This window comes from Serinus canaria, chromosome 18, assembly GCF_022539315.1.
Source record: "Serinus canaria isolate serCan28SL12 chromosome 18, serCan2020, whole genome shotgun sequence".
In the NCBI taxonomy this organism is placed as follows: domain Eukaryota; kingdom Metazoa; phylum Chordata; class Aves; order Passeriformes; family Fringillidae; genus Serinus; species Serinus canaria.
The window spans coordinates 387565-404319 of record NC_066331.1 but is presented as its reverse complement, the minus strand read 5'-3'; the positions used below and the strand labels follow the sequence as shown (position 1 = coordinate 404319).

The following is a 16755-nucleotide window of genomic DNA, read 5'->3' as shown; positions in this document are numbered from 1 at the left end:
GTGGGGTGAGCTGGGCTGCTCAGCAAGGGGACAGCATGCTCAAGTGGGTTGCCACCCTCAACTCAAATCCAATAGAGAGTTGACCAAAAGGTGGTGAAGCACTGGAAGGGGAAGCTGTGGGACCCCTGTCCTTGGTGAAACTCAGCCGGTGACTGCAGAAGGGCTGGTGTGCCCCAGTCTGGTAGGACATGAGCCCCACTTGGAAGGAGTCTGGGCAGGAGACCCCAGCAGGTGTAACTGCAGCAGCTCACTGTCTGTCACACTGGAAACTTGGGGGCAAACCCTGGGAGCTGTGGGAGGGCAAGGACGTGGTACGCAGCCCTGGCAACTGCAGCTGCTCCTCTCTAGACCCTGCGCTATGGTGGTTCCTGATTTTGAACTGATCTGCGAAATCATGCTTGTGGCAGAGGGATTTCTTGATGCCAGGCTCCTGGCAAGAAAGTTCATCACTCTCTACACGCTCTGCAAAGAGCTGCTGTCAAAACAGGTAATATACAATATTACACAGCGCTGGCTGGGAGAGGAAAGAGCCTGTTTGATCCTCAAAGCTGACACACTGTGGTGGGATTGCTGGTGGTGACACACAGAGTGACAGTTCTGCACAGCTCAGGTCTATGGCGGGACACAATCCACTTCTACCAGGTGCATCATATGGCACCTTCCTGCCTTAAGGATGGAATCAAGAAGCCCAAAAATAGAATAGCATGGAATTAGAATTAGAATTAGGCCAGTTGAGGTGAGAGCATTCAGATATTCATCTCAAGAGAGGTGATTTACACTATAAACGTGCCTCCAAGAAGGAAGTCAGATTCCGAGTTCCAGACCACCCCCATGACTGCCAGAGGCTTCTGCTGTAGATAAGCTCAGTTTAGGTCCAGCTCAGTAAGTGCCATGTGGATCACCGGGCTGATAGACAGAGTGTTCCTCGGCAGTGCTGTTTGAAGCAGTTCTCTGTCACCAAAGTGAAATGGTGATTCTCTGCTTCCTGTCACAGGACCACTACGACTGGGGGCTGCGGGCCATCAAGTCCGTGCTGGTGGTGGCAGGGTCCTTAAAGAGGGGGGACCCCGGCTCTGCAGAGGACCAGGTCCTGATGAGAGCTTTGCGAGACTTCAATATCCCCAAGATTGTGACAGATGACTTGCCTGTGTTCTTGGGGCTGATTGGAGACCTGTTTCCAGCACTGGACGTTCCCAGGAAGAGGGACCTCAACTTTGAGAAGGTGCAAGCCCAAGCACGGCACCATTGCCAGAGGTGTCCTGGTCCTGGCAGGATCCAGAGGCTGATGGTCCATTCAGCGCTTCTGGGCGCAGCCAGCTCATCTCCAGGGCCTCTCCAAGGCTGCTGGTGGTCAGTGCCTGCTCTCCCTCCCAGGTCATTCGTGAGTCCGTGCTGGAGCTGAAGCTGCAGGCAGAGGAGAACTTTGTGCTGAAGGTGGTACAGCTGGAGGAGCTGCTCCAAGTGCGACACTCCGTCTTTGTCGTCGGCAACGCCGGCTGCGGCAAGTCCCAGGTAGGGCCAAACCATCCTGAGGACACGGGCCCCCCTGGCCTCGGCCAAGCTTATCCCATGGCCTCCCACAGCTTCTTGGTGAGGGCCGTGCCGCACCCAGCCCTGCCAGAGCAGTGTTTGGGCAGGGGACAGCAGCGCAGCCACGGCCGTGCCAGGCCTGCAGGCACCGTGTGTCAGCCCTGCAGCCGAGCAGGTTTGGGATCACAGCTCAGGGCTGTCCTGAGAGAGACAACCCCGGGCAGAGCAGAGACAAAGACAGAAAGCAGACAGGGGCACGCTCTCAGGATCGATCCTGGGCATGCTGTGGTGCCCGAAGGATGACAGACAGGGCTGCTGGCAGGGCCTGGGCTCACACAGTGCCCTGTCCAGGGGCTGGCTCTGCACAGCCAGCCCTCAGGGGCTTTCCCAGCAGTCCAGGTGGGAGCAGGGCCCCGTGACCCCACCGCAGGCAGAGGCTGCTGAAGACTGTGTTTGCCCCAGTGGGATCAGCACCTGTGGCTGCACCATCCATCCTCTCTGCACAGGTGCTGAAGTCACTCAACAAGACGTACAAAATGCTGAAGAGGAGGCCGGTCACCGTGGACCTGGACCCCAAGGCTGTGACCTGCGATGAGCTGTTTGGGATCATCCATCCAGCCACACGGGAATGGAAGGATGGTGAGAAACCAGTGCTGTGAGCTCAGTTTATGGGATGTGAGATGCAATGGGAAGACTTTTCCTTGGGCCTTTTTCCTGGAGTGGGAGGGAGAAGGAACGTGTTTCACGGGAGCACCAATCCCATGAAAGCGGCTGTGTGTGGAGAGGAACAACCTGAGTCTCTCTGTGGGGCAGGTCTGTTCTCCACAGCAATGCGTGACCTGGCCAACATCACACATGATGGGCCCAAATGGATCATCCTTGATGGAGACATTGACCCCATGTGGATCGAGTCCTTGAACACAGTCATGGATGACAATAAGGTTGGTGCCATCACACCCCAGGGGCTTTGCTCATCTGTGATCTCGGGTGGACCAGCTTCAGACATCCCCCACAACGAGCCACTTCCCCCAGGTTCTCACCTTGGCCAGCAACGAGCGCATCCCCCTCACTCCCACCATGCGGCTCATCTTCGAGATCAGCCACCTGCGCACGGCCACGCCGGCCACCGTGTCCCGGGCTGGCATCCTCTACATCAACCCCACAGACCTGGGCTGGAGCCCGTGAGCTGGGCAGGGAAAGGGACGGGATGGGACGGGATGGGACGGGACGGGACGGGACGGGACGGGACTAGACGGGATGGGATACTTGCTGCAGCCCTGTTTGTCTCTCCCACAGCATTGTGGCCAGCTGGATTGAGACAAGGACAGTGAAATCTGAGAAGGCTGCTCTGATGATCCTCTTTGACAAGTACCTGCCACCACTCCTGGAGAAGCTCAAGTCTGAGTTCAAGACAATCACCCCCGTTCCTGACGTCACGGCCATACAGACAGTTCTGTCCCTGCTAGAATGTTTTCTGACACCACAGAATGTCCCACCAGACTCACCCCGAGAGCAATACGAGCTCTTCTTCGTCTTTGCCTGCATTTGGGCCTTTGGTGGGGCCTTGTTCCAGGACCAGGTACAGCCAAGGGACTGCTCAGCACCTGCCACCCTTCTCTGCATCCCATCCTGTGGCTGGGGTCTGAGTGTCTCTCTTTTGTCCCCCAGCTGGTGGATCACCGCCAGCAGTTCAGCAAGTGGTGGCTGTCGGAATTTAAAGCCATCAAGTTTCCTAATCAGGGGACAGTTTTTGACTATTACATTCATCCACAAACGAAGACATTCAATCTCTGGGATGAAAGAGTGCCAGAGTTCGAGCTCGACCCCGACATCCCCTTACAGGTATTTCCCACAAGCGCTGTGTTTATCTGGTTTGTTTGACTGTCACTCCACAGTCTTCCCCTCAGCAATGTGTGGAGCAACATCAGGATTCACACTGGTAGCACCCATCAAACCCAATGGCTTCCAGTGGTTCTCTTTACCCCAGAGAAGCCTCAGGCAAGGGCTGTGAGTTCCATGTCTCCTTCACCTTCAGATTAACCTGCAGCTTCAGAGAGTCTCGCAAAATAGCTGTGACTATTACCTGAGTGCAAAATGACCTTTAGCACTCCATTTGTGTTTCCTACAGTGGCGTCTTGCGGGGGCTGTCTAAGCTGTCAGGGAAAAGGGCGAGGAGCTGTGGCTGTGTGGTGGTTTCAGGAGCTGTCCATGTTGTTCTGTGTAATAACTTGGTTTGGGTCAGAAAGTCTTTAGAACAACAGAGCACGTAAGATGTGTTGCTTTAGAGGGACCAGGTTTGCCTGCAGAGAGCACCGTCTGCTGGAGCTGCCAGGAGTGCTGTGCAGGGCTCTGGCAGTGCCAGGGCAATGCAGGACTGACAGAGCCTCTCCCCAGGCGGCCGTGGTGCACACCACAGAGACCATTCGCCTCCGCTACTTCATGGACCTGCTGATGGAGAAGCAGCGGCCTGTGATGCTGGTGGGGAATGCAGGGACGGGAAAATCAGTCCTGATGTGGGACAAGCTGGAAGCACTCGGCACAGATGAATATCTGGTGCAGTCTGTGCCCCTCAACTTCTACACAACCTCGGCCATGCTGCAGGGTAAGGCTCGCAGAGCCAGCAGCTGGCCCCACACTGGGCTGTGACACAGGGTCCTGCAGTGCTGACCCCCACCCACCTACTCCTCTCGCTGCAGCCGTCCTCGAGAAACCCCTGGAGAAGAAATCAGGGAGAGTTTTTGGTCCACCTGGCACCAGAAGGCTGATCTACTTCATTGATGACATGAACATGCCAGAGGTGGACAAGTACGGCACTGTGGCACCACACACGCTTATTCGGCAGCACCTGGACCACGGGCACTGGTGGGTGCTGGAAGGGCATGGCATGATGGGAGGAACCTGTCCCCATCCCTGGGGAAAGTGTCACGGTGCTGGTCCCCGCACAGGTACGACAGGAACAAACTGACCCTGAAGGACATTCGCAATTGCCAGTACGTGGCCTGCATGAACCCGACCGCGGGGTCCTTCACCATCGACCCACGGCTGCAGGTGGGCAGAGCCTGGGGGCACGGCTCTGCCTGGCACATTCACCCTCCAGGCACCGAAGCCCAGAGGGTGGAATGAGGCAGGGGACCCTGCAGTGCCAGCTGGCTGCATCAGCCCCTGTGGGACCAAATGCCCACGTCCATTTCTGCCCTTTCTGCAGCGCCACTTCTGCGTGCTCGCCGTGTGCTTCCCCAGCCGCGAGGCTCTGAGCACCGTCTACGGCACCATCCTGCAGCAGCACCTGGCCCGCCACAACGTGCCAATGCCGCTCCAGAAGATGCAGCCCAAGCTGGTGGCAGCAGCGCTGGGTGAGCCTTTGCCACACTGGGGTGGGATGAGCCCCTGGGGAATGCACTGCTCAGGGGTCTCTGGGAACCTGAGCCTGCTCACCGCCCTGTCCTGCCAACAGCCCTGCACCAGAAGGTTGCCGCCAACTTTCTGCCAACAGCCATCAAGTTCCACTATATCTTCAACCTGCGGGACCTCTCCAACATATTCCAGGTATGGGAGAGCTGTTTCTTCTAAACCATCCTTGTTCCTCCCTTTCCTGATCCCACATCCTTGCAGCATACCATGTCCCTGAAAAGGGCCTTGACCTCTCCTCAGAGCAAACCTTTGCAATCAGCTCTGAGCAGCACTAAAGTAACCCTGAGGGCTGCGGGATTTGTTTGTCAGGGGCTGCTCTTCTCCACCCCTGATTGCCTGAAAACCCCCGTGGACCTGGTGCGCCTCTGGCTCCACGAAGCAGAGAGGGTGTATGGAGACAAGCTTGTCGATGAAGAGGATCAGTACAGCTTCAAGAAGGTGATGGCCGACATCAGCAAAGCCTCCTTTCAAGTGAGTTGTGCTGCAAAGTAGGTTGCTCCAGCCCAGTGGTGCCCCCAGGTGCCCCACAGCTGAGCCCCACAGCTGGAATTGCCTCTCCCAGGAGATCAATGAAGAGCTGATGTTCGCCAAGCCCAACATCTACTGCCACTTTGCCCAGGGCATGGATGAGTCCAAGTACATGCCAGTGACAAGCTGGGCATCTCTGAGTAACCTGCTCGGGGAAGCCCTGGACAGCTACAATGAGGTGAATGCAGCGATGAATCTGGTGAGTGCCTGTGGCAGGCAGGTCCGCCCTGAAAACATGGGACTGCAGCACTGCACTGCTTGGTTGGGTTGGTGCATTCTGGGGCATTCACTGCTCTTTCTGCCCTGATCCAGAACACCAAACCTTCCCCTCCTGTTTTCTTCAGGTGCTCTTTGAAGACGCAGTGTCTCACATTTGCAGAATTAGCAGGATCTTGGAGTCTCCTCGGGGCAACGCACTGCTGGTGGGGGTGGGAGGCAGTGGGAAGCAGAGCCTGGCACGGCTGGCAGCTCACATCAGCAACCTGAGCGTGTTCCAGATCACGCTGAGGAAAGGCTACGGCATCCCAGACCTGAAGGTAGGAGCAGCTTTGGACCCTGCCTCAGTGCCACCTGCTTGGGGCTGGGTCCTGCACCTGCAGTGATGGCACCTGGGGGGGCTCACGAGGCTCTGCTCTCCTTGTGACACTGCATTTGCACACAAGGATCCACAGGTGACACCCTGAGTCCTGCCCCAAGGAGCCGCAGTGCTTCCCCGCCAAGCATGGGCAGGAGCTACTGGTGACACCAGGGGCGGTGGTGTGGGCAGCCTTGGTGCTGGACCTGTGCCTGGGCAGAGCACCTGGCACCAGCTCCTTCCCAAAGGCTCCTTCCCAAAGGCTCCCTTCCAGCTCTCTGGGGCAGCCCAGGGCTGCTCCAAACTGGTCACTTTAGAGAGCACCTTATGGGGGTTGAACTGGGGGGGTGACAGTTTCTCTCTGTCCCAGCTGGACCTTGCCTCCCAGTACATCAAAGCCGCTGTGAAGAACATCCCCGGCGTGTTCCTGATGACAGACTCCCAGGTGGCTGAAGAATCATTCCTGGTTGTGATCAATGATTTCTTAGCGTCTGGGGAGGTGCCAGGCCTCTTTCAGGATAATGACCTGGAAACCATCATCGGGTCCATGAGGCCTCAGGTGAAGTCCCTTGGATTGGAGGATACAAAGGAAAACTGCTGGAAATTATTTATAGAAAAAGTCAGGCGCCAGTTAAAGGTGGGTGTTTGCTCTCCAGGTTAATTTGTCTGTGCCCCTGATTTACCCCATCCAAAACCTCTTTGCAACAGGCCACAGAACACCGAGGTTTCATCCCAGGATGCTGGGTTTAAGCAAAAGGTGTTGTCAGAGACTGCCCAGGTGCCCCCAGCCCCAGAGGCACGGGGCAGAACCGCCCTGGGGGCAGAGTAGGTCAGTGGCTTCCCCAGCCACAGACCATGCTGGGCATTCCCAGGGACACCCACAGGAGCACTGAGCTCAGCTGCTGACTGCAGGCACCAAAGGGAACTCAGTTCCAGACTGGTGAGAGTCAATGGGAAGGCAGCAAAGCTCAGGTCTGCAGCAAAATCCTTGCAGTCATGTGGAGCCCCCAGAGACACTGCCCCCACCCTGGCAGCAGGGGCACCCCACTCAGGCACTGCTGCTGTGCCCCAGGTTGTCCTCTGCTTCTCCCCCGTGGGCTCAACCCTGCGTGTGCGGGCCAGGAGGTTCCCAGCTGTGGTCAACTGCACGGCCATCGACTGGTTCCACGAGTGGCCGGAGGACGCTCTCGTGTCCGTCAGCAGCAGGTTCCTGGAGGAAACACCAGACATCGAGGTGAGCTGGGACCCAGCACAGCTGCTGTCCTAGGGCACCAGGGATCCCGGGCTGCACTGGGCAGTGAACTCTGCTGCTCTCTGTGCTTAGTGTGCCCAGAGATGGGGGTCTGGTATGACCCAGAGGGCTGGGGACAGCAAGCTGGGAATTGGTCTGGGATAAGTTTACAGCTGGTTCCAGCATCAGAGCCTGCAGCCTGTGCTGTGCTGGTGAGGATGAACCCTCCCTTTCCATTCTGTCCTTAAAACACCACCCTCACAGGCAACAGCCCAGGGACAGCAGCTCCTCCCCACACAGGGATGTCAGGGACAGAGCTGGGCATGGGAACCAGCACCAGTGCCTTTACCATCAGCTCTATCTCAGCTCTGCGTTGTGCTGCCGATGAAAGGGGTCACTTTGCTCTGGCCTCTGTGGCTGCACACAGAGCCAGGAGGGCTCAGTGCAGCCACTGCACACCACAGCCACCCACTGCAGCAGCTCCCTGTCTGTGCTCTCTGTGCAGCCAGAGGTCAAGGCCTCCATCAGCCAGTTCATGTCCTTCGTCCACACCAGCTCAAAGGAGATGTCCAAGACCTACCTGGCCGTGGAGAGACGCTATAACTACACCACACCAAAGACCTTCCTGGAGCAGATAAAGCTCTACCAGAACCTGCTGGCAGACAAAAGGAGCATGCTCTCTGGCAGCATCGACAGGCTGGAGAAGGGGCTGATGAAGCTGCGGAGCACAGCATCGCAGGTGCCTGCCCACAGCCTCTCTTGTGCATCAGGCCTGTTCTGGGTCTGGCACAGGGGGAGAGAGCAGGCACGTTCCTCTGCAGGATGGTCACAGTGTCTGTGAGGTCCCCAAGCCCCATACCAAGACACTGCTGCTCCACCAGGCAGGGCTTGGATCAGCCCTTTCATCTGCTCTGTTTCTTCCTTCATTGAGGTGGACGACCTGAAAGCCATGCTGGCAGTCCAGGAGATAGAGCTGAAGCAGAAGAACGAGGACACAGACAAACTGATCCACGTGGTGGGTGTTGAGACAGAGAAGGTCAGCAAGGAGAAAGCCATTGCTGATGAGGAGGAGCTGAAGGTCGAGGCCATCAACAAGGTGCGAAGTGCTGAGCTGGTGTCCAATGTGGGACAGGGCAGTGGGAGCTCTGTGGTTACAGCCACTTACCCCGTGCCATGTCCTCCCTCCCCAGATGGTGGCTGAGAAGCAACGAGCCTGTGCGAGCGACCTGGCAGAAGCAGAGGTGGTGCTCTCGGCCGCCCGCGAGGCCCTCGACACGCTCAACAAGGTGGGTGACCTCTCGGGGGGCAGCAGGTACCTGGCCAAGGCCGGCAGCCCTGGGCCAGGGTGATGCTCAGTGGCCCTGTGGTCCCTCCCCAGTACAACCTGACGGAGCTGAAGTCCTTTGGGGCCCCACCACCAGAAGTAGTGAATGTGATGGCAGCTGTGTTAATTCTGACGGCCGAAAATGGCAAGATTCCGAAGGACAAGAGCTGGACAGCAGGAAAAGTCAAGATAGGAAAAGCAGACACTTTCCTTGCAAGCTTAAAAAACTATGATGGGGAAAACATCCCTGAGGCCTGTCTCAAGGCATTTGAGTGAGTCCACGGCTGGTTCCTGCCCCTTCACAGCCCCTGCCACCAGCTGCCCTGGCAAGGAGGCCAGGGGGGACGCAGAGCCCAGCAGGGTTCAGGGACAGGAGGGGGATGCAGGCGCTGGCCCTGCTCTCCCCACGCTGCCACCCAGAGGCAGCCCAAGCGCAGGGAGGAGAGGGACGGGCTGCCGGCAGCTCCACAGCACGGCTGTCCTCCCGCTCCAGGCCCTACCGGAACGACCCCAGCTTTAATCCTGAGTTCATCAAGTCCAAGTCAACGGCCGCAGCAGGGCTGTGCTCCTGGTGCCTCAACATGGTGCGCTTCTACGAGGTGCACTGCACGGTGAAGCCCAAGAGACAGGCAGTGGCCGATGCTGATGCCGAGCTGGCAGAGGCACAGGCGAGGCTGAGTAAAATTAAGAGCAAAATTGTGGTAAGTGTATGTCCCCACAGCCCCCACCCATGAGCCCCTCAGTCAACAAATGAACAAAGGAACTCCATGAACCCAGAGCCCGGCCCAAGCACTGTGCTGGGCTGGAGACGCTGCAGAGCTCTGGGACCATGGAGCCTCCCATCTGGGCAGGGAATAGCTCTAAGGCTGTTCTCTTCCAAAGGCCCTGAATCAAAATCTGGCGACTCTCACTGCTCAGTTTGAGAAAGCCACAGCAGAGAAGATCAAATGCCAGCAGGAGGCTGATGAAACCAACAAAGTCATCAACTTGGCAAACAGGTACCACACGAACACTGGTTCTGAAGCATCAGGGCAGGCTGCTGCTCCCTGGCATAGCCTAGTGGCCCTGACACCAAGGCCATGGGAGCAGCAGAGCCCCCCATGCCCTCCCCAAATTAAACAATTCTGAGATTAATTGGGCCAGACATTCAGGGGGGAGGCAGCCATGGAGATGTTTGGTGACCACGTCACAGGTCACCATGGCTGAGTTGCCACCCAGCCCTGGCCTGGTCACAGCACCAGCACCATCCCCTCCTACCTCTAGGCTCGTTGGGGGCCTGGCATCCGAAAATGTCCGCTGGGCTGAGTCAGTGGAGGATCTCAGAGAGCAGGAGAAGACGCTGTGTGGAGACGTGCTGCTGGTCTCCGCCTTCGTGTCCTACATTGGATACTTTACCAAGAAGTACAGGGCTGAGCTTCTGGAGAAGCACTGGGTCCCCTTCCTCCAGGGGCAGTCGGTGAGGGGCCGCAGGTTCCACCCCAGAGTGCCTTCCCCCATGCCCTGCACCACCGGGGGCTCCCACGGCTCCGTGCCAGGCACCCAACAGCCCCTCCCGGCAGGTGCCCATCCCCATCACCCCGGACCTGGACCCCCTCAGCCTCCTGACGGACTCTGCCGACGTGGCTGCCTGGAACAACCAGGGGCTGCCCAGCGACCGCACCTCCACCGAGAACGCGGCCATCCTCTGCAGCACCCAGCGCTGGCCGCTGCTCGTGGATGCCCAGCTGCAGGGCGGCAAGTGGATCAAGAACAAATTTGGGGAGGACCTGAAGATCGTCCGCCTGGGCCAGAAAAGGTGGGCCAGGGGCTGTGGGGTGGGCATGGGCCCAGGCTGCACCGGCCCCCCTTTCCCTGCCATCGAAGGGTGCAGAGTCAGGGCAATCACGTCCCCATCAGAGCCAGAGGACCCAAGGGCAGCAGCCCTGATCATGTACCCGACACTTCCAAAAGCTCTGTGGGGGCCGGGACTGGCAGAGCACAGCGGGATCCAACAGGGCACAGTGGGTGGAAAGCACTCTGTGAGCCCCCCACAGCAGCCCAAGCCCCCCAAAGTGCACAGGCTTGCCACAGACGCCTCCCCTGTCCCCCCTCAGATACCTGGACATCATTGCCCAGGCGGTCTCTGAAGGACAGACGCTGCTGATCGAGGACATCGGGGAGACGATAGAGGCAGTGCTGGACCCGCTGCTGGGCAGGACCTTCAAGGGCAGGTCAGCACACCCCAATGCTCCGGGGTTTCACCTGCCCCAAGCAGCCACTGCTGCCCCAACATGCTGCTAGATGCACCTTCACTGTGGGCAGCTTGGGAGACCGATCCTTCTTTTGCTTTGGCCACATACCCCAGTGCTCTCCAGTATGTCCGTGGAGGACACCTGTACTGAATGTGGCCTGGTTCTTGGCATCCCGTTCATTCAGTGACCCAAGGACATGTTCTCTGGGACACCTGCCATATGGCATGAAAAGCTGAAAGGGGAACTGCACCCTAGAGGCCATGAAGGGCTGTGGCAGGGCAGTCTCCAGCTCCTGTTCCTCCATCCTTGCCTTGCCAAGTCTTGTTTGGTACTTCTGCCCTTGCTGTGCCTTTTCCCAACTAAAGAAATTCATCCCAAGTGGCCAGGAACAGCACACAGGCTGAGGGCATCTGTCTGATGAGTTACTGCCCAGTGTGTGGGGATTAATTTGTTTAATTAACTGAACAGATACATTAGGATTGGAGATAAAGAAGTAGAGTATAACCAGCAGTTCCGCCTAATCCTGCACACCCGATGTTTCAACCCGCACTATAAGCCAGAGGTGCAGGCTCAGTGCACTCTCATCAACTTCTTGGTGACACGGGAGGGCCTGGAGGACCAGCTGCTGGCTGCTGTGGTGGCCCGGGAGCGGCCGGACCTGGAGGCCCTGAAGGTACAGGGGTTAGGGGGGCTGGTTAGAGGGGTGGGGAGGCTGGGGCACTGCAGAGGGTTTGGGCAGGGAGCGTGAGAGTTGTTGTTGGTTGTGAGCCAAGGAAGCCCTGAGCAGACCCTGCAGCTGCAGGTCCCCGCAGCCAGCACTGCCTGGGCACGCTCATCACCTCACCCTGGGGTGATGCTGGGACCCAGCAGGGCCACATCCACCTTCCCTCGCACCAGGGTGGCCCTATGACAGCGGGACTGGTGCTGGCCCTCTGGTGTGACCTCTTGAGTGACACATCCCTGGGTGCTGCTCTTGTAGGCAAGCCTGACCAAAAGCCAAAACGAGTTCAAGATCAAGCTGAAGGAGCTGGAGGACTCCCTACTCGCCCGGCTGTCGGCTGCTGGGGGAGATTTCCTGCGGGACACAGCACTGGTGGAGAATCTGGAGATAACGAAGCGCACAGCCAAGGAAATTGAGGAAAAGGTAAATGTGCTCACTGGAGCTGGTGCCACAGGCAGAGGGACAGCTTGGCTGGGCACCCGGCAGGAGGGTGGGCACTGCTTTGCTGTGTGATGGGGTTCTGATAACACCCAGCCCCCCGCACCTCCAGGTAAAAGAAGCTAAAGTCACTGAAGTACAAATAAACGTTGCGAGAGAGAACTACCGGCCGGCAGCAGAGCGAGCATCCCTGCTGTACTTCATCCTGAGTGACCTCTGCAAGATCAACCCCATCTACCAGTTCTCTCTCAAGGTAGACGGGGAGTGAGGAGGGACAGAGATGTTCTGTGGGTGGGACAGAGCTGGGGGAGCACGGAGATTCGGTGTTTCAGCTTCAATGCTGCTGACAAGACCCCAGCACCACATGCTGATGCCTGCTGGGATCTTCCTCAGGCCTTCAACGGGGTCTTTGAGAAAGCCATCCAGCGAGCAGTCCCCAGCGACGACACCCGGGAAAGGGTGATCAACCTGACAGACCAGATCACCTTCTCAGTCTATGTGTACACTGCTCAGGGCCTCTTTGAGAGAGACAAACTCATCTTCCTGGCCCAGGTTGCCTTCCAGGTAATCCCTCCTGCTGTACAACAGGCATTCACGTGGCTTTACACAGCTTGTTCTCTTACTCTGGTGCTGCTGTGGATGCCCAGAGCCTCTCGCCCCTCACTCTGGGGCTCTGGGCGTTGGGTGGCTCTGATGCTGCACTCCCAACTCTCAGGTCCTGGCCCTCAAGAAAGAAGTGAACCCAGCAGAGCTGGACTTTCTCCTGCGCTTCCCTTCCAAGACTGGTGTCACGTCCCCCGTGGACTTCCTGCCGAACCAGAACTGGGGCGCTGTCAAGGTGGGTCTGTGCAGTTGCCCACTGTGCCAAGGCAATGCCAGCACAGCCCCTAGTGCAGCGGGTCTGGGGTCACCTGCATGGTGTCCTTGGGGATGTGCAGAGCCCAGAAGTAATTTAGTCCTTTTCTGTGGAACCTGAAGGCACTTTCAGAAATGGAAGAGTTCACCAGCCTGGAGAATGACATTGAGAGCTCAGCAAAGCGATGGAAAAGGTTTGTGGAGATGGAGGCGCCAGAGAACGAGGTGCTCCCCATGGACTGGAAGAACAAGTCAGCCCTGCAGAAGCTGTGTGTGCTGCGGTGCCTGCGCCCTGACAGGATGACCTATGCCATCAGGTACCTGGTGTCCAGCACAGGGCTCTCCTGCAAGAGCGCCAGAGTGTCACCACTCCAGCTGCAGCCAGGGGCTGTTCCCATCTCACAGAATGGTTCTATTTTTCTGTAGGAAATTTGTGGAAGAGAAAATGGGAAGCAAGTATGTGAAAGGAAGGAGCATTGATTTCTCTGAGGTGTACAAGGAGAGCAGCCCCTCCTCACCCATGTTCTTCATCCTCTCACCTGGTGTTGACCCACTGAAGGACGTGGAAGCACTGGGTGAGGCACTGCCTACCCAGACTGGCACCAGCCCTGCTGGCCAAGCAGCCAGAGCTGCATGGACCCACTCAGTACTGATACTGACAGCAGACATTCCCCTCACAGGCACGAGGCTGGGATTCACCATTGACAACGGGAAGATCCACAACGTATCCCTGGGGCAAGGCCAGGAGGTGGTGGCAGAGCACGCCATGGAGGTGGCAGCTGCCGAGGGCCACTGGGTCATCCTGCAGGTGCGTGGGGGCAGTGGGGCACAGCACAAGGCGCACAGCTCTGATGGCAACTGGGCACACCAGGGCACAAAGTCCTGCCAGCATCCAGGCACAGCATGCAGGGTCACCCCGCTGGCAATGGCAGTGACACTGCCTGGGCTGGCTGGCTGTACCCAGCACTTCCCCCTGTGGAGCCACAGTAGGAGTCGGCGTGGGGGGGAAGTGAGATTCCCAAGGTGCAGAGAGTTTGTTTTGCAGAACATCCACCTAGTGGCCCGGTGGCTGGGCACACTGGAGAAGCTGGTGGAGCACCACAGCCTAGAAAGCCACCCCGAGTACCGACTGTTCATGAGCGCCGAGCCAGCCCCCAGCCCCGAGACACACATCATCCCCCAGGGGCTGCTGGACAACTCCATCAAGATCACCAGCGAGCCGCCCACAGGCATGCGTGCCAACCTGCATGGAGCCCTGGATCTCTTCAACCAGGTACCCCCGTGCCACCCCCACCCTCCCACAGCTGCCTCCTGGGGATGTTCTGGGCTCCAGGTACAGCTCATCCCCTCCTGGGCACCCCAGGCCGAGCACCTTGGGGGTGTCTCTGCTGCCAGGGACACTGCACCTGGAGCCAGCCCTCGCCAGCACATCCTCCTGGAGTGCCCAGGGTCTCCCTGTGGCAGGGGTTTAGGGGTAACCAGAGCTGCCCGAGGGTTTCCAACACAAGGAGGTGCCAGGTTGCCAGTGCCTTTCCTGAGGCTGAACCTGGAGCTGCTGCAGCTTTGCTATCAACAAGCTGGCTCAGCAGGGCATTAAACTCCTAATTCTTTCATAAACAAATGAGTGCAAAAATTACCAACTAGGAAATCCTTAAAATACAATTGCGTGCCTTTTTTTCTAATGAACATTTTCAGTTCTCTTTTACCTATGAATGTTCTTCATGAGAGGGGCATCTGATAGCAGTGTTCAGCTGCAACCCACCCTCACCGATCCTCTGCAGGAAACTCTGGAGCAGTGCAGCAAAGAGTCGGAGTTCAGGTGCATCCTGTTTGCCCTTTGCTACTTCCACGCCGCGGTGGCCGAGCGGCGCAGGTTCGGGACCCAGGGCTGGAACAGGTCCTACCCCTTCAACAATGGTGACCTGACCGTCTCTGTCAACGTCCTGCAGAACTACCTGGAGGCCAACGCCAAGGTAAGGATGATGAGGTGACTGCTCCTGAGCACAGCACACGCTGCAACAATTGGCCTTACTTAGAACATTCACCAGTTTGCAGCACAAATAGCATCTCATGAAGCCCAAGGCCAGGAGCAGCTCCTCTCCTGCTCCCTGCACGCTCAGGCAGGGGAAGGGGATGAGTACTTGGCCTGACTGAGATGGCTAAAAAAGGCATTAGGCTCCAGCCAGGCAAGTGCCTGCCCTGGCCCACCTGCCTGCCCTGACCCATGCCTTGGTGGTTGGTGGATGGTTCCACCTAAAAAGCTAAGCCTGCCCCAAGAATGCAGGTGCAGTGAGCAGGGCTGAAGTCTCACCTTTAGACCTGCCCTCACAGATGTGATCAGTGCTGGTTGGAAAAAAGACAGGATTCAAACCACAGATGGCTGTGTTCATACTGGGACAAGGAGAAATCTGTGGGTGATCAAGAGACACCCCTCTTCCCAAGCCTCTGTGGGTCCAGGGACTGTCACCTCCCTGCACAGGTCAATCCTGGAGCCATCACTCTGTGGTTGCATGGGGAACTCCCGGGGAGAGTCCCAGCTTGAGCCTCTCCCTGCAGGTCCCATGGGATGACCTCCGGTACCTCTTTGGGGAGATCATGTACGGGGGGCACATCACGGATGACTGGGACCGCCGGCTGTGCCGCACCTATCTGAGCGAGTACGTGCAGCCCGAGATGCTGGACGGGGAGGTGATCTTGGCTCCAGGGTTTATGATCCCTCCCCGCATGGATTACGAGGTAAGAAACATTGCAATTTGCTGTAGAAAACCCCTGCTCTGGAAAAGTGGGCATGAGCCCACATTCCCTCTCGCTCACCAAGGGGAACGTAGGGAGAGAGTGTCAGTCCCCTGGAAATGTGCAGATTTGCTGCAAAAGTAATTCCTGTGGTTGAGATGGAAAGGGAAAAACTTGCCTGAGATAGTTAAAAAAGAGCCTCCATGCCCATGGGCAGGTGCCATGAAGGGCCCCAAAAGTGGTGATGGGTTTTCAAGGTTGCAGGGAACTTTGGGCTCCTTTGCCTGCACTGCCAAGCTAAGGCTGGCCCTGACCCTGCACTCAGGCCTACCACCAGTACATCGATGACAACCTGCCAGGAGAGAGCCCCCACCTGTATGGGCTGCACCCCAATGCAGAGATGGGTTTCCTGACCGTCACCTCAGACAGGCTCTTCCGCACAGTGCTGGAGCTGCAGCCCAAGGAATCCGAGGCTGCCGGAGGCTCAGGTGTCTCCCGAGAGGAACAGGCGAGTCAAGTCCTTTATGGTAGAAATTAACTGATTTTTTTTAAAGTGGGGGGAAGTAATCATGGTGGGGAAAAAACCTCTTAAGGGTGACAACTGAGAGGCTAGAGGGGGAGGCAGATACAGGTCCGGAAACATCTGAGAGAGCAGGCCCCATAGCAGGAAGGAAGGGATAGCAGAGGGAGGGGATTCCAGCCCTACTACAGCTTTTTAAGACCCAAGAGCAGTTGATAACAGAATGGAGTGTTAGTAACAGAGGAAGAGGTACAAAGAAACACCAGGGCAGAAAAAGAAAAATATCTTACCAACTTAATGAAATGGAACCTGCAGCACTTTTCTCTGGGCAAGAGCAGTTTACGGCATTCTCATTTCAGGTGAAGGCAGTCCTGGATGAAATCATCCAGCAGCTGCCAGACCCGTTCAACATGGAGGAGATGATGGGAAAGGCAAAGGAAAAAACCCCATACACGGTTGTAGCCCTCCAGGAGTGTGAAAGAATGAACATCCTGACCAACGAGATCAGGCGCTCGCTGAAGGAGTTGGACCTGGGACTGCAGGTACACAGCAGGCAGCTGCCTGGATCATCTCCCAGGATTCCAAAGCCCTCTCTGCCTTTGCTGCAGCTCCCACCCACCAAGCTGGGCCAGGCACAGCCGGGCAGCCCCAGCCTTCTG

General features: G+C 57.5%; 1 protein-coding gene across 3 annotated transcripts in view; it reads left to right on the top strand.

Annotated features, from left to right (window-relative positions):
* DNAH17 (dynein axonemal heavy chain 17) overlaps nucleotides 1–16755 on the top strand; it is a 31961-nt gene that overhangs the window by 13130 nt on the left and 2076 nt on the right. The window contains exons 38-77 of one of the 3 annotated variants that reach the window (XM_050981220.1): nucleotides 349–487; nucleotides 995–1222; nucleotides 1375–1512; nucleotides 2037–2169; nucleotides 2344–2471; nucleotides 2563–2711; nucleotides 2827–3109; nucleotides 3199–3372; nucleotides 3925–4132; nucleotides 4227–4392; nucleotides 4476–4578; nucleotides 4736–4883; nucleotides 4985–5076; nucleotides 5251–5412; nucleotides 5504–5668; nucleotides 5814–6005; nucleotides 6414–6680; nucleotides 7116–7277; nucleotides 7780–8013; nucleotides 8206–8370; nucleotides 8465–8560; nucleotides 8653–8870; nucleotides 9092–9299; nucleotides 9481–9596; nucleotides 9862–10054; nucleotides 10158–10393; nucleotides 10692–10808; nucleotides 11298–11502; nucleotides 11809–11973; nucleotides 12101–12241; nucleotides 12382–12552; nucleotides 12704–12826; nucleotides 12967–13160; nucleotides 13270–13418; nucleotides 13524–13651; nucleotides 13889–14116; nucleotides 14625–14816; nucleotides 15400–15579; nucleotides 15902–16084; nucleotides 16456–16638. In XM_050981220.1, coding sequence (XP_050837177.1) covers nucleotides 349–487; nucleotides 995–1222; nucleotides 1375–1512; nucleotides 2037–2169; nucleotides 2344–2471; nucleotides 2563–2711; nucleotides 2827–3109; nucleotides 3199–3372; nucleotides 3925–4132; nucleotides 4227–4392; nucleotides 4476–4578; nucleotides 4736–4883; nucleotides 4985–5076; nucleotides 5251–5412; nucleotides 5504–5668; nucleotides 5814–6005; nucleotides 6414–6680; nucleotides 7116–7277; nucleotides 7780–8013; nucleotides 8206–8370; nucleotides 8465–8560; nucleotides 8653–8870; nucleotides 9092–9299; nucleotides 9481–9596; nucleotides 9862–10054; nucleotides 10158–10393; nucleotides 10692–10808; nucleotides 11298–11502; nucleotides 11809–11973; nucleotides 12101–12241; nucleotides 12382–12552; nucleotides 12704–12826; nucleotides 12967–13160; nucleotides 13270–13418; nucleotides 13524–13651; nucleotides 13889–14116; nucleotides 14625–14816; nucleotides 15400–15579; nucleotides 15902–16084; nucleotides 16456–16638 — 6862 coding nt within the window. Of the gene's footprint in view, nucleotides 1–348; nucleotides 488–994; nucleotides 1223–1374; nucleotides 1513–2036; nucleotides 2170–2343; nucleotides 2472–2562; nucleotides 2712–2826; nucleotides 3110–3198; nucleotides 3373–3924; nucleotides 4133–4226; nucleotides 4579–4735; nucleotides 4884–4984; nucleotides 5077–5250; nucleotides 5413–5503; nucleotides 5669–5813; nucleotides 6006–6413; nucleotides 6681–7115; nucleotides 7278–7779; nucleotides 8014–8205; nucleotides 8371–8464; nucleotides 8561–8652; nucleotides 8871–9091; nucleotides 9300–9480; nucleotides 9597–9861; nucleotides 10055–10157; nucleotides 10394–10691; nucleotides 10809–11297; nucleotides 11503–11808; nucleotides 11974–12100; nucleotides 12242–12381; nucleotides 12553–12703; nucleotides 12827–12966; nucleotides 13161–13269; nucleotides 13419–13523; nucleotides 13652–13888; nucleotides 14117–14624; nucleotides 14817–15399; nucleotides 15580–15901; nucleotides 16085–16455; nucleotides 16639–16755 lie in introns of those variants that run through there. The other 2 variants (XM_050981218.1, XM_050981219.1) reach the window with 2 other exon arrangements.